The 13,056-nt window shown below is 41.9% G+C and overlaps 1 protein-coding gene across 3 annotated transcripts; it reads left to right on the top strand.

Moving 5' to 3' along the window:
- The first annotated feature begins 1,540 nt into the window (after nucleotides 1-1,540).
- Nucleotides 1,541-12,261, top strand: glrbb (glycine receptor, beta b). 3 transcript variants are annotated; one of them, XM_077733247.1, is made up of 10 exons: nucleotides 1,541-1,876; nucleotides 3,633-3,776; nucleotides 4,946-5,052; nucleotides 5,713-5,780; nucleotides 7,336-7,562; nucleotides 8,052-8,134; nucleotides 8,204-8,344; nucleotides 8,479-8,631; nucleotides 9,369-9,473; nucleotides 10,145-10,287. In XM_077733247.1, exons 2-9 carry the CDS (start codon nucleotides 3,652-3,654, stop codon nucleotides 9,440-9,442), a joined length of 978 nt encoding a protein of 325 aa, XP_077589373.1. In that variant the 5' UTR covers nucleotides 1,541-1,876; nucleotides 3,633-3,651; the 3' UTR covers nucleotides 9,443-9,473; nucleotides 10,145-10,287. The 3 variants fall into 3 exon arrangements, with proteins under 3 accessions (XP_077589373.1, XP_077589374.1, XP_077589372.1); XM_077733246.1 differs by lacking the exon at nucleotides 9,369-9,473 and adding an exon at nucleotides 11,117-12,261 and having other exon boundaries at nucleotides 1,551-1,876; nucleotides 10,145-10,446; XM_077733248.1 differs by lacking the exon at nucleotides 10,145-10,287 and having other exon boundaries at nucleotides 1,545-1,876; nucleotides 9,276-9,404.
- The last annotated feature ends 795 nt before the right edge of the window (nucleotides 12,262-13,056 follow it).

The following is a 13,056-nucleotide window of genomic DNA, read 5'->3' as shown; positions in this document are numbered from 1 at the left end:
AGCAATCTTGTTCCCATACAACCATATTTTCAGGCTGCCTTGTCATCTCGACTTGGCACGATTGTACCCAACTTCAAATTCCATGAGACATGAGCAATACGCATCACATTTTCCATTTCTTTCGTACATGAGCGTAAACCATAACAACAAAACTTGCTATAAAACACCCCTACAACTCCAATTGCTATGCATTTCTGTTCAAAATAGTCTTGACACTGAATTTTCTGTATGCTCATCCCCTTAAGTCTCACTGGGAGCAAGCGGTGATGTATAATGCATGACAGACACGTCCGTTGACACGTCTTCCCGACACCACGCCTCCCCCCGCTTAGGGGAATCCAGACATCTGAAATATCTTGACCTCCTTGTGTCGAGCTGTCCCCAATTCTCTTGCCTACTGACAAACTGACAGAGTACAGTTACAGACAGGAGAAACTTTTATTATAGGATCTGAGTCATTCATCACATTCACCGCCATTGACGCTAATAGAAAATCTATCCATTTGGGTGGATGGATTGAACATGGAACTTTTCTCAAATCACACTGAAAGGATGCAAAGAGCCTCAACAGGTCAATGGCAATATAAAAGAGAAAAGTTAAAGCTGTAGTTACACAGCAGGGGCGTCGTGTGTTTTATTTAACTCTCTGTCAGAGGAGCTGTCAACAAAATAATAATAATCCAGATAAAATGAGTCACCGACTGGGAAACCAACCGTGTCAAAGTGGCACGCTGTTCACACAGTAAATATCACCCACGCTTGAACAAGACTCAGCTGGAAGACCAGACGACCATTAGAAAATAATGAGGATTTGGGGTGAAATAGGCACTGTGAGAGGTTGAGTTGATTTTGTTTGCCTTTTCTCTTATCATGAACAAACAGTAGTGTGCACTAATAGGGAACTAAACATGATGTATTCCCAGAATGTGCCACTAGAATGCGTTGTTGTACTTCATCCTAAGAAAAGGGGACCACGAGGTCTGGCAATGAGCGTGCCTCACAGTGGGGAATCTGGGTTCAACTCCAGGTCGGTCCACCTGTGTTTAGTTTGCATGTTCTCCCTGGGCCTGCGTGGGTTTTCTCTGGGTACTACGGTTTCCTCCCACATTCCAAAGACTGATTGGTGACTCTAAATTGCCCCTAGGTATGAGTGTGGGCGTGAATGGTTGTTTGTCTCCTCGTGCCCTGCGATTGGCTGGCCACCAATTCAGAGGTTTCCCCCCTGCCTCTGGCCCAAAGTCAGCTGGGATATGCTCCAGCACCCCCTGCGACCCTAGTGAGGATAAAGCAATTCAGAAAATGATATGAGATGAAAGATTTCACTCGTTTGTGCTGCGTTTACATCGCAAAACATTTTGGTTTGTGCTGTTTTAGTTTTTGGGAGATTTATAATTATTTTATTGGGCCTTTGACGTCATAGCCCCTCATTGTACACCACATAACGACACAATCGGAGCTTTTTCCGGCACAAACGCAGCACAAACGAATAAATAGATGTTTCTTTTTAAATTTCCAGTATGGGGGCGCAACTTCACTCTAATGATGGCGTATCTTTCTGCGCAGTCGCAACTGCGCATGTTGTATGACAGGTGCGCACGCGAACGGGCAAGCGAGCCTCCATCTTGGGCTCCTGGCAGCATCCAAAATATATCCAGCATTCCAAACATCAGAATACAAAACACAGCCATCATGTCGAGGATGTGACTCTGCAGTGCATACCGCATCTCGCCAAAGAAGGACGCTTTAAAGCCCCCCGGGGAAGGAGGATGGAAAGGAGCGGTTGCTGCTGGTCGTGAAGGCGCCGTTAAACACGATTTGCCTCAGCTTGCTTTCGCCGATCGGCCCGGAGGGGAGTTTTTCGACCATCGCCTGACAGGTGATAGATAAGACTTAACGTTATGACGTGGTGCTCGGAATGTTTACGTTCGTGACGTGCATTGGCCGCCATTTTAGGGAGGGAGGGGGTCCTTGTGTACGTGTTTGCGTGTGCTGGCATCTCCCCTCCATTCCCATTCTTCCCTAATATGGTGGTCTCTGTTTGCGTTCCAATGCAGCATCCTCCTTGCATGCATGCATGCATGCATATAAAACAGCAGTTGCAGCTTGTTTGTGTGCACCTTTATTGATGGTGGCATGCAGTGCAACCATTCAGACCAGTAAAACAGCTGTGGACTGGTTCAGGGTTTATGTGGAGTGCATCTTCTCAGCATGCTTTTTGCAGTTTCTCCTGCAAATCCTTTTTTCAGCATCCTTCCTTCCATACTACAACCATATGCAAAAACCTGAGTGTTGTTGTCTGTGTGTTGGTACAGTAAAATCCTGCTAAAAATGGAACGAATAAGAAACACATCCTTTATTATTTTGTGAGTGTGAATGGTAGGTTTTCCTGCAATTGGCTGGTTGCCAGGTATGGGAATCTCTGGGTAATTCTGATGCAGAACGGAGATGTAATGCTTATCTATACATGTGTCAGGAAATCAAACTATGAAATTTTATAATTAAAGAGAGAAACTCACTAAACTAGGTAAACCATGCTGGGCCAAAGTCAACATGGTCGACAATGGTGCCAATAATGAATAAGAAATTCCACATTATAACCTGAGGTTATAAGTTTGAAGAACATTTGAAGGATTCCTGGAAGAATTAAAAAATAGCCTTGACATTTGAATTTTCGCCATTTTGGCTGAGGTAGAGCACTAAAGCACCTTCCCTAGTCATTGGCAGGTATTTTAGACAGATGGATGATACTTAATTTCACTCCTTCTTGTCTCTGCTATCTACTGTTTCCACAGCATTGCATCACATTTTGCTGATTTGCCATGAAAATTGGGGTCCAAGGGCCTGTTTATCATTGCTTGCAGGTATAATGTGTTGTTTTAGTTATCATATCTATCATGAAAGGAACAATTCTCTTGGATCCAGGACAAAATTCATGATATTTTATTTTTGTTAAATTCCTACTAAGGTCCAACTAATCCCCAGTGGGATGCAGTTTTATAAGACAGGTAGGGGTACACATTACTGAACCTCAAGTCTTGGTAACAGATCATGCATGTCTGTTTTACACTGCCACTCTGTGTGACACAGTCTTCTTTTTAAACACTGACGTGATCAAACAGAACGAGGGCAATCTTGTTCAGTGGTCACAGAGGGACAACTTGAGCCAGGGGCAAAGTCACTTTGCAGAAGATTTCTGGTTGCCTAGCAGTTTTGAAGCCATGTTCTGCAATGTTCTAATGATTTGTAGACCGTGTGTTTTCTCTCTCCCCCTATTAAGTGCACTCTGTTACTAGCACTAGTGATAAACTGTGATAGTTAATGTGCAGGAAGCAAGTTTGGCTGTGACATCCTTTTATTGTACAATGCCGACTGCATCACAAGGATGATTTAGGACTCCAAAAGCTGCTTAATAAATGTGCTGTGTTTGTAAACACACAATTCAGATTATATTGATGATGGCACCACATATGATAGAGATCTACACTTAAAGTGCAACTGACATTGGATGCTAATTTGAGGTGCCCATATCTCTTTGGAGGTTACATTTCTCTGACGAGAATTGAAATGTAAATCAATTTATTATCTGAGTTTAAACTGTTGGATTTTTTTTTTGCTTTTGTGTATCTTGTCAGGCTGCACTCGTCACACAGAATGGGCGTCAAGAAGAAACTGGTGGTCTTCCTTCTGGTTCTTTGTATTTGCCTTCATGGAGCATCTACTAAAGAGAAGGGAACCAAGAAGGGGAAGAAAAAAGGGAAGCAGGTTTACTGCCCATCGTAAGTAAGACGCAAACAACAGAAGCATACATGGTAGAGCTTTATCGGTATATGCAAACAACATATATATTAGTGTGGTTAAAAAGTGCAAATATTTCAAGGTTTTAACAGCCCATTTCAAGTCTATTTGTATATGTACACTATTAACATCGTATATTTTTAAAAGTGCCTTAAATGGTAACAAATGCAGAGTAAGCCGTATGGCATATTTCGTCTTTTGTGGAGCGCCTTGGTTGCATTTAATCTTCAGCTCTTGTAAAAGAGAGGAGCTTGGAAAGAGGGGTTTATCAGGCAGGAATTATGTGTTTGACTTTGATCATGGCAACAACACAGTTTCCAACATTCCTGCAAAGCGCTCACACCGATCCTGTGTGCGGGATAACGTTTATATAATGACATGTAAAGTGCTTAGAGAAGGGAAGTGATGGGATTCTTTGGCAGGAGACTTCACTGCCACCCACGGGGCAAAGAATTTTTCTTCTCTGCTCTCCAGCCAGATCTGCTTCTCAAGCTTCTGCTGCTTCTCTCGCCTCTGCCATGCAAAAATCCGCACTCTCTTTATATGTTTCTGCGGCAGAGAGCTTCAAAAGGAAAACCAGGTTTTTTTTTCTGTAGGTTTTTGATGACAAGACATCAATCAATCAGCTCAACTTACTCAGAAACAGATCATTCTATTCATCATTCTTTCAGATGTGCGCATATGATCTGAAATCACTTTTACTGATGGTGGCAGGGGTGCTTGAACTGATCTCATCCTAGTTTATTCTGGAGGCTGGGTACACCCTGAGTCAATTGCCAGTCACAACTACGGCCAGTTAATTCTGATAATAATCCCTTTATTCGTTCTTGAGTTATCATTAACACAAAATCTTCAGACATACATAACCCAATATACACAGGGCTCTCCTCCTTTTAATCACTCGACTTCATCAAAAACTAAAATAATATCTACTGTTACTGAAAAAATGATTTGGACATTTTTTAAGCAAACAATGTCTCTAAACAGTTCATTGGTGATCAGTCAGTCTATGTCTGTTTCCATAGTTGGGTGGTCCAGTTTCACCCAGCTACTAATTGAATCCATTACCAGTAGTCACACTTCAGGGCCTAATTGAATCAGAAAGGAGAGCAGGATAGTGATGGCCCTTTGCTCCCCTTTTTGTTTACAGGCAGCTGTCATCAGAGGATTTGGCCCGAGTGCCTGCCAATTCCACCAGTAACATCTTGAACAGGTTACTGATCACATATGATCCCAGAATACGGCCCAACTTCAAAGGTAAGTCCTAATACCTCTCCATCTCTTCCCATCTGTCTGTCTAGCTTTTACAAAGCTCACGTCATTGCCATTGTCATGCTAATTTTACAAAACTACTCAAAACATCATCTTTAGGATTTATCATCAGTCAAATGAAAGCTTGAGAGTTATGAGATGTCTCAAAATTCACACGAAATTCTGAAGAAAGTTGACAATAAGACTTTTTCTGATTATACCTGTCAAAAAACTGAGCACCAGTGTCCGTTTTCACACTTTTTATGGCATGCAGTGATGCGGTACCATGAGCTTTCTGCTTCTAGTCACAAACATCCCCAAGGTACTAGCAAGGATTTGACTGATGTCGACAAAAAGTCATCTCCGCGTCGATTCCCAGATACTTTCGGACTTCAAGTTTCTTGGCAAGAGATGTCGGTGGTCCCATGCTTCCGCCAAACTAATCGACCACCTCCCCCGGGCAAAACATCTGCTCTCCATTCCAGAGTGACCCCACCACCACACTCAAAGTCATCCATTAGCAGCGTGTCACGAGCTCTCACAAACTGCGCATTCCTTTCATCCAGCCTTATAAAAACTCATGCTTTGTTCAGGATTCTGAGCTACTAGAGAAGTTTCTCAAGTCATAACAATGACCTAACTATTGCCATCTTTTCTTTCAAACAGGAATTCCAGTAGAAGACCGAGTGAACATTTTTATCAACAGCTTCGGCTCCATCCAGGAGACGACCATGGTGAGCATTTACTTTGACAAGCCATATTTCAGTCATTCTGTCAGGCTTAAAAAAAAGTTCAATCACATCAGTCGAGGGCAAACTCTCATGACCTTGCTCATTGGATAGCTACATTTCTGATTAAGGAAGCAGACAGTGCATACTTATGTATTGCGGAAAAATCTGTGTGGAAAATCCATGCGCGGACAAAAAGAGTCCAAAAATCCTCAAAATGGAAGACTATAGTCTTCTTCTCTTGTGTCTCTGTGGTCTTCCGTGTCATGAGAACTCACTTCTCATCCTTCAACCCCCCCATACTGCTGTTAGCATATCTATTTTTTGCTCCGTGGATGACTAATTCCACACTGGGGCAGATTTTTTTCTTTTACAGTGCCTCAATTTTGCGATTTGCTGGCTATGTTAAATCCCTACAGAAGGGAAGTTTGACTCCAAGCCAAAGACAAGATTGAGTTCCACGCTCTGCTCCTCTGTACAAAGGCAAAAGGTGTGTCAAAGCAGCCCCAGATTGGACCTAAAGAAATGACAGCATGCCTTTGATATCTTACTCAAGGAGAAACATACTCGAATTATTTGGCAGGCCAACTAATGCTTTGAAGCCGTCTTTTGTTCCAGTCTTACGTCCAAACAAAGTGTTCTTTATTCATTTTTTTCCCTCTAAGAAAACACAGAAATGACACGACTTACAACAGTGCACAACAAAAACCTGACAAGCCAAGGAACTACACAGACTAATAGTGGTTATGCGAGACAGCTGGATGGCTAGTGAAAAGTGCAGGGCTGACTCAGAGGTTGCAGGTGAAACTGCTCAGCAAATTCGAAACACCACTTAATGTACATTAATATACCACATCAAAAAAAAAACGATTCCATGATCCAAGTCTTGGACTTGTGCATCCAACTTGTTATACACATGCCACAGCAATGGGTGGCGCTACATAGCACTTCCCTTTGGGTCTGTAGGATGTCAAAACAGCCTTGAGATCTACAAGAAGGTCTTGTGTATTTCGAGCTCCTGTCACTTTCAATCAATTTCTGATCCTTTTAATCGGCCTTATAGATTGTTATACTGATATGTATATGTGTTCCCGTGGCAGTAGCTCTGGCCCACTGCAGGGAAGATAGAACCAAGTGAGTCCAGCTTTTTAGGGGTTATGTGTATGTGCATGTGAATAGACCGTCTGGTATGCAGCTGCGGGGCTTCTCTGAAGTCAGCAGTGTAGCGTGTGTGTTTAGTGCAGGGTTACAGAACATCAGATAACCTATGTATGCTTCCATAAAGAACACATGTAGGCATCTCTTGATGAGGCCGTTGCCTGTTGCTGCTAAAATTTGACAGGAAGTAACTGTCACCTGAAATATGGGTGCGTGGCCATGAGACATTTGACTTGGGAATATTACTGTACTGAAATGTCGACTTTCTTGCCAGTTATTCATGGTAACCCTGGGTTTGCACAGTCAAAATAAACAGAACTAGCAATTAAGTTCAAAAGGGTCAAACTGGTTATTTACCCAACACTGGACATAAACGGTGTGTTTCCTGCGTTTAATTTGGCAGGACTACCGAATCAACATCTTTTTGAGGCAGCGATGGAACGACCCGCGGCTCAAACTGCCGCAGGACTTCAAGTCGGACTCGCTTACAGTGGACCCCAAGATGTTCAAATGCCTTTGGAAGCCCGACTTGTTCTTCGCCAATGAAAAAAGTGCTAACTTCCATGATGTCACGCAAGAGAACATTCTCCTCTTCATCTTTCGTAATGGGGATGTACTCATCAGTATGAGGTATTTTAATGAAATAATCGCCACAATTTAACGTCATGTGTTACCATTAACTTGAAATCCGGTGGACATTTTAATCTAGACACATTACAAAAAAACATCTAAAGGTCTTTTGCTGGAAATTAAATGTATTTATTCAGTTTAAAATATACGTAGCACGGCATCAAACGCTTATTTTGAGGCCTCACCATTTTATAGGGTTCATTTTCCACTCCTAACAGATATAATCATCATATTTGTATCGTATCTATTTTGCCAACGAGCCAACATGAATGTGTAGTATAGCACAATTACCCGTGCAAAATCTAAAAGTAAAGCACTAAGGTAGTTAGATAATTTCCCTGAGGCATCAGTAGACAGCTCATAATGATCTACGGGTGTAATTTCATAGTTTGTTGATCTAGAGTCTGCTCGCCATTAATCTCCTCCAAATGAGTCCCCTGCTTTGGTGCAAATGGGACGGCTTTAAAAATGTCTTCTACCAACCGACAGGTTGTCCGTCACACTTTCTTGTCCACTGGACCTTACATTGTTCCCCATGGACACCCAGAGATGCAAAATGCAACTGGAAAGCTGTGAGTTTTACCTCCATTAAAATAAACTATGTTTAAGGCCCAAATACATCAGCTGTATTTTTTTTCCAGTTGGCTACACCACAGATGATCTTCAGTTTATGTGGCAGACGGGCGACCCAGTACAGATGGATGCCATAGCACTGCCTCAGTTTGACATCCGACAGGAAGATATCGACTATGGAAACTGCACCAAGTTCTATTCAGGAACAGGTACTGTAGCCGTATTGCATTCAAGGCCAGATCTAAAGTTTGTCTCAATGCATCGCAGTAGTATGACGATTTGGTGGTACACAATCAGACAGAAGTGTTTTTTGGTGACAAATCTTTCCCTTGTGGGCCGACAGGCTACTACACATGTGTGGAGGTCATCTTTACCCTGCGGCGACAGGTGGGCTTCTACATGATGGGTGTCTACGCGCCAACCCTGCTCATTGTGGTACTCTCCTGGCTGTCCTTCTGGATCAACCCCGATGCTAGTGCTGCCAGAGTGCCATTGGGTAAGGCTACTCTTTTCTTAGATTGTGTACTGTCCAATGTCTGTTGAGAAAATATGTTTACATATCCCAGAGGGAGCAGCTGGAGGTTGTCTAAAGTATATTTCTGATAAAAAGGTAATTTGGTGTGAAAGCCTATTGTGTACAGAAGTGAAGTTTGGGCAGATCAATCATTTTTTAACAGCAATCGCCTCTCCATCAATCAGCTGGACAGCGTGAAGGACTTCATCTAATAGGCATGTGCACATGTGCTTCTGGATGCCATCAATCAATAAATAACAGATGTGCTTGACGGAAGGGATTGAAGTCCTTCACAAAGAAAAGCAGGCCAAGGACTAAGTATAACAATACAGAGGCAGGTCGACCGTTACAAAGATAAAAGCAACTAGAGTGCAACATTGTCTATTTGATGATAAAGTGTCTCCCAAATGCATCACAGTCAAAAACAAAACAAAACAAAAAAACAGGAATGATGATGAGAAATGTAGCAAAACAAGGCACAGCGGTATTGGGAGCAAAACATTGTATGAGTTTTAAATTAAGAATCCACCGTATGGTTTAAGGTCTTAAACAAAGGTTAGGCAGATTAAGCCAGTTATGGACTTTTAAACAAACGTTCCTATTTATTTCAAAGGATGTTTTTTTAGCCCAGGTGAGACTGTAGTTGTGCATGACTTGCATTATCATCCACTGATCTGATCTGGTCCTGTGACTTCACGTGTCCTCCATCGTGCCTTCAGTCGTCCATCATCACCTCCATCATGTCATCATCACCTCCATTCCTCATGGACGCGTCCTCTTCGCTCCTCTCTAAATGGGATCACTGCAGGTCATTCAACACTCAGGTGTGTGCCGTCGCTCGTATTCGTTACTGCGTGTGCTCAGTGTCCTTTGGCACTGACGGAATGTTAAACGTGCAGAAAAAAAAGCATCCGTGTGATTAAAACAACCTCTTGCAATGATTTGGAGGTGGCCTTACTGTATGTATTTATTGCATCATGGCAGAAACATTAAATTAATTGGAAGCAGGGGGCTAAAATACCTACCCAAGCTGCAACTTAGGTGGCTATCTTCTACAATGAAACACGCCGGCTGTTTGAGTAGAAGAATTATAATGAGTCTTAATTAGTGTGGTACTCACAGCGACACAATACTTTTAGAGTCCATATAACTCGACTACCACCATAAAGACAAGATGTCATTTACTCCATAATATTTGGATCATTTTGACCCGTGTTAGGCTTTCATAATTTGGTCAGAAACCAAGGCACTGTTGCCCGGGTTGGGTTGAAGGGTTTGAAGTCAGTTTTACAGATTTCAATGACAGCTTTCAGAGGTTTTGATTTCCAAGTCTGGATACATTTTCCAATGTGGCTTTGTGCTGATAAAATGTTTCAAGGAAAAGTTTGATTTTTGGACAAAGGGATTATTATTCCTCAGGTGATCTCCCAACTATGTTTCAGGTTCAAAAGAAAAATTGCCCATCAAAGCGTCTATGTCTACTGCTGTGTTTCAGGCATCTTGTCCGTGCTGTCTTTGTCTTCGGAGTGCACTTCTCTTGCCTCGGAGCTTCCCAAGGTGTCATACGTCAAGGCCATAGACGTCTGGCTGATTGCCTGCCTGCTGTTCGGCTTTGCCTCGCTGGTGGAGTATGCCGTGGTGCAGGTCATGCTCAACAGCCCCAAGCGCATTGAGGCCGAAAAGGCCAAGATTGCGTCCAAGGAGAAGGCGGCGGGCAAGACCCCCGCCAATGCCCCCACCAGAAACAACACCGTCAATGGCACCGGAGGGACACCGCTACACGTCAGCACTTTGCACGTGAGTGAATTCTGCCAGTTACGATCCAATAGGCATGCTGAACCATACCTTTTGAAATAGCTTTTGAAGAAAGCTTAGATTTTGAAATAGGAATTCGTTACAAGCCGCTCTAATGTAATCTAAATGCAAAACAGTGAACTGAAAACTAATTTATCAGAAAATGGGAGGACTCTCAGTGTTACTCTACTGTGACTGTGCTTGTCATTCAGCCATCACATTGTGTGCTAATCGAATCAAATGTGCCTCTAGAGTCCTTCTCACTCATCTTTACAGAGGATAACACCACTTTCATTTTACTTTAATGAGTAATTCTTGTCAAAAGCAAATCAACATAATGAAGCACAGATGAATTTTATCATTTGTACTGATTACATACTCGAGAGCCTCATGAGGGTAAAGAAATATCAACAAGAAAAACTCCACTTTGGCATTTTACTGGCCACCATACCACTTGTAGAAGAAACATAGATGTATCCGTCCCGATACTAGTAGTATCATAGCCACACTACTTTGAATAGATTTTTCAAAGTCAATAAGTAACCTGACAATTCATAATCCAAACTAAGCACTAACCTCTCTTTTTTTGTTTGTTTGTTTGTTTTTTTAAACCTAAATCTTTTTCGGTGTTGTAGACTTGTCAATGTTTATACCAGTCCTTTTTTCTCTGCAGGTGGCGGAGACACGCTGCAAAAAAGTGTGCACTTCCAAGTCGGACTTGCGCACCAACGATTTCAGCATCGTGGGCTCGCTCCCGCGGGACTTTGAGCTATCAAACTTTGACTGCTACGGCAAACCAATTGATACGGCCCTTGGTGGCAAATCACAGACCAAGAACAACAAGAAGCCGCCGCCCCCCAAGCCAGTCATTCCATCTGCTGCCAAGCGTGTGGACCTATACGCCCGGGCCCTCTTCCCATTCTCCTTCCTCTTCTTCAACGTCATTTACTGGTCCTGTTACTTGTGATCACTGACGTCCCCCTGCCCCTAAAAAAAACAAAAAACAAAAAAACAATTGGTGCTTCCTCCCATCAAAAGCGTGTTAATCCCACCCTTACAAAACTAAAACTATATAATATATTTATCTTATGCAAATGTTATTTATCATCCTTGCTGGTGATTTATTCAACAGCTTTATCCAATGCACACTTCTACAAAAAGAGCTCCTATCAGGGGTGGGCATGGTATAACATAAAATAAAATTGAAAGGAAATATAAAAATAGAAAATATTTTCTGAGAAAAAAATGCCTTAATATTGGCTTTAAAAATGTACATTTGATGTTTAATTAAGATGACATTCACAAATTAATTTATGATCCTTTGTTAATTGGAATGAAGACAACAAGGGAAGAAGGATCATAGATTATTTTGATATAAAATCTATTTGAAATACACGTTTAAACATTTTTAAATTATTATTTTTTATTCAAATATGTCAGCCTAGCTGTCTGTGTCAAAACTAATATTTGCCCACCCCTGGCTTATAAATAAATATAGATAACCTATTTATATATGTCATATGTACATAGCATCTATTTATCATCAGATCATTTTTATTCTTATTGGAAAGCGCCTAGCTGAAAGTTACACTGTAACGGTGCATGTTATTGAAGGCGAGAAACGCATGCATGTTGTCACTTATAAATCTACAATTCAGCATTTTAAACAAAACAGATTTTGGGGCAACTTTTTCCTAATATTTTTGCTCTTGAGTGACAGGCCCCCTGCTGCCCTTCCACTGTGATGTTTTCCACCTGTATTCACGGGTTGCAAGCAAAAGCTCAATAAAAAGACGACTTTTCACATCATGTGATGTACACCGAACGTCTTCGGGATGCTCATCTTTGACGCATAGCACATAAAAGGTGACCTACGCATTTTTTCCCCCTCCCTACAATTGATCATTGTTTGACATACTTGTGTTCAAAGCAGCAGTGAACCAGTTCCTTAGCTGGCCACAATCAAGACATGCGGTGAGTGTTGCCAATATATGACCACAACATTTACTTGAATCACTTAATAAATACATAAGGAAATGGCACTTTTTAGAGACTACCTAGGCTCTATAGTCTCCATAGTCCTGTACAATGATCTATGTAACAGTCACTGACATGCTTTGATGCTTCTGCAGAGGACACACTGGTGTATGTAGCATCCGAGTGGGCTAACCTATATCACACAGGGCGAGCGCTAATCCGACAAGAACTCTCACCAGGTTGCCACCCCGCAGGAGACCAGGATGCAGGCTCTGGTGGGCACACTGTCAACAGCTGATGACTCACTCTGGAGCCTCAATTCTATACAATGAAATTCCACTTTTATGACTGAAGGAATCGCATCACATTACATAGATCCAGATTCAAGACAAAGTAGGTAACTTTTTTTAATCCCCTCACTTTTTCTTTAATTTATTTCCCCCTTTAATTGTCTTGTCTTATTACTCTTCTTTCCCTTTCTTTTTTTTATATGTCCCTGACTTTTCTTACAGTTAATTTGTACTTGTTCCTCCTCTTCCTGGCCTTTTTCCTTTTTTCCTTATTTCTCATATCATCGGATATAGTTTTTTCACCTTTTCTTTGGGGCATCTCTTGTCTTTTATTGTACCTACCGCG

Source organism: Stigmatopora nigra, chromosome 14 (assembly GCF_051989575.1).
Source record: "Stigmatopora nigra isolate UIUO_SnigA chromosome 14, RoL_Snig_1.1, whole genome shotgun sequence".
NCBI classification, from domain to species: domain Eukaryota; kingdom Metazoa; phylum Chordata; class Actinopteri; order Syngnathiformes; family Syngnathidae; genus Stigmatopora; species Stigmatopora nigra.
The sequence above is the reverse complement of the archived record's forward strand: the minus strand, read 5'-3'. Positions and strand labels throughout refer to the sequence as shown.

What these genes read in the sequence shown, in the direction of transcription:
- glrbb (XM_077733246.1), top strand. Translation starts at nt 3,652, where the DNA reads ATGGGCGTCAAGAAGAAACTGGTGGTCTTCCTTCTGGTTCTTTGTATT. An exon ending in GATGTACTCATCAGTATGAG is followed by an intron (nt 7,563 to 8,051) that starts GTATTTTAATGA and finishes ACCAACCGACAG; the next exon opens with GTTGTCCGTCACACTTTCTT. An exon ending in TACACGTCAGCACTTTGCAC is followed by an intron (nt 10,447 to 11,116) that starts GTGAGTGAATTC and finishes TTTTCTCTGCAG; the next exon opens with GTGGCGGAGACACGCTGCAA.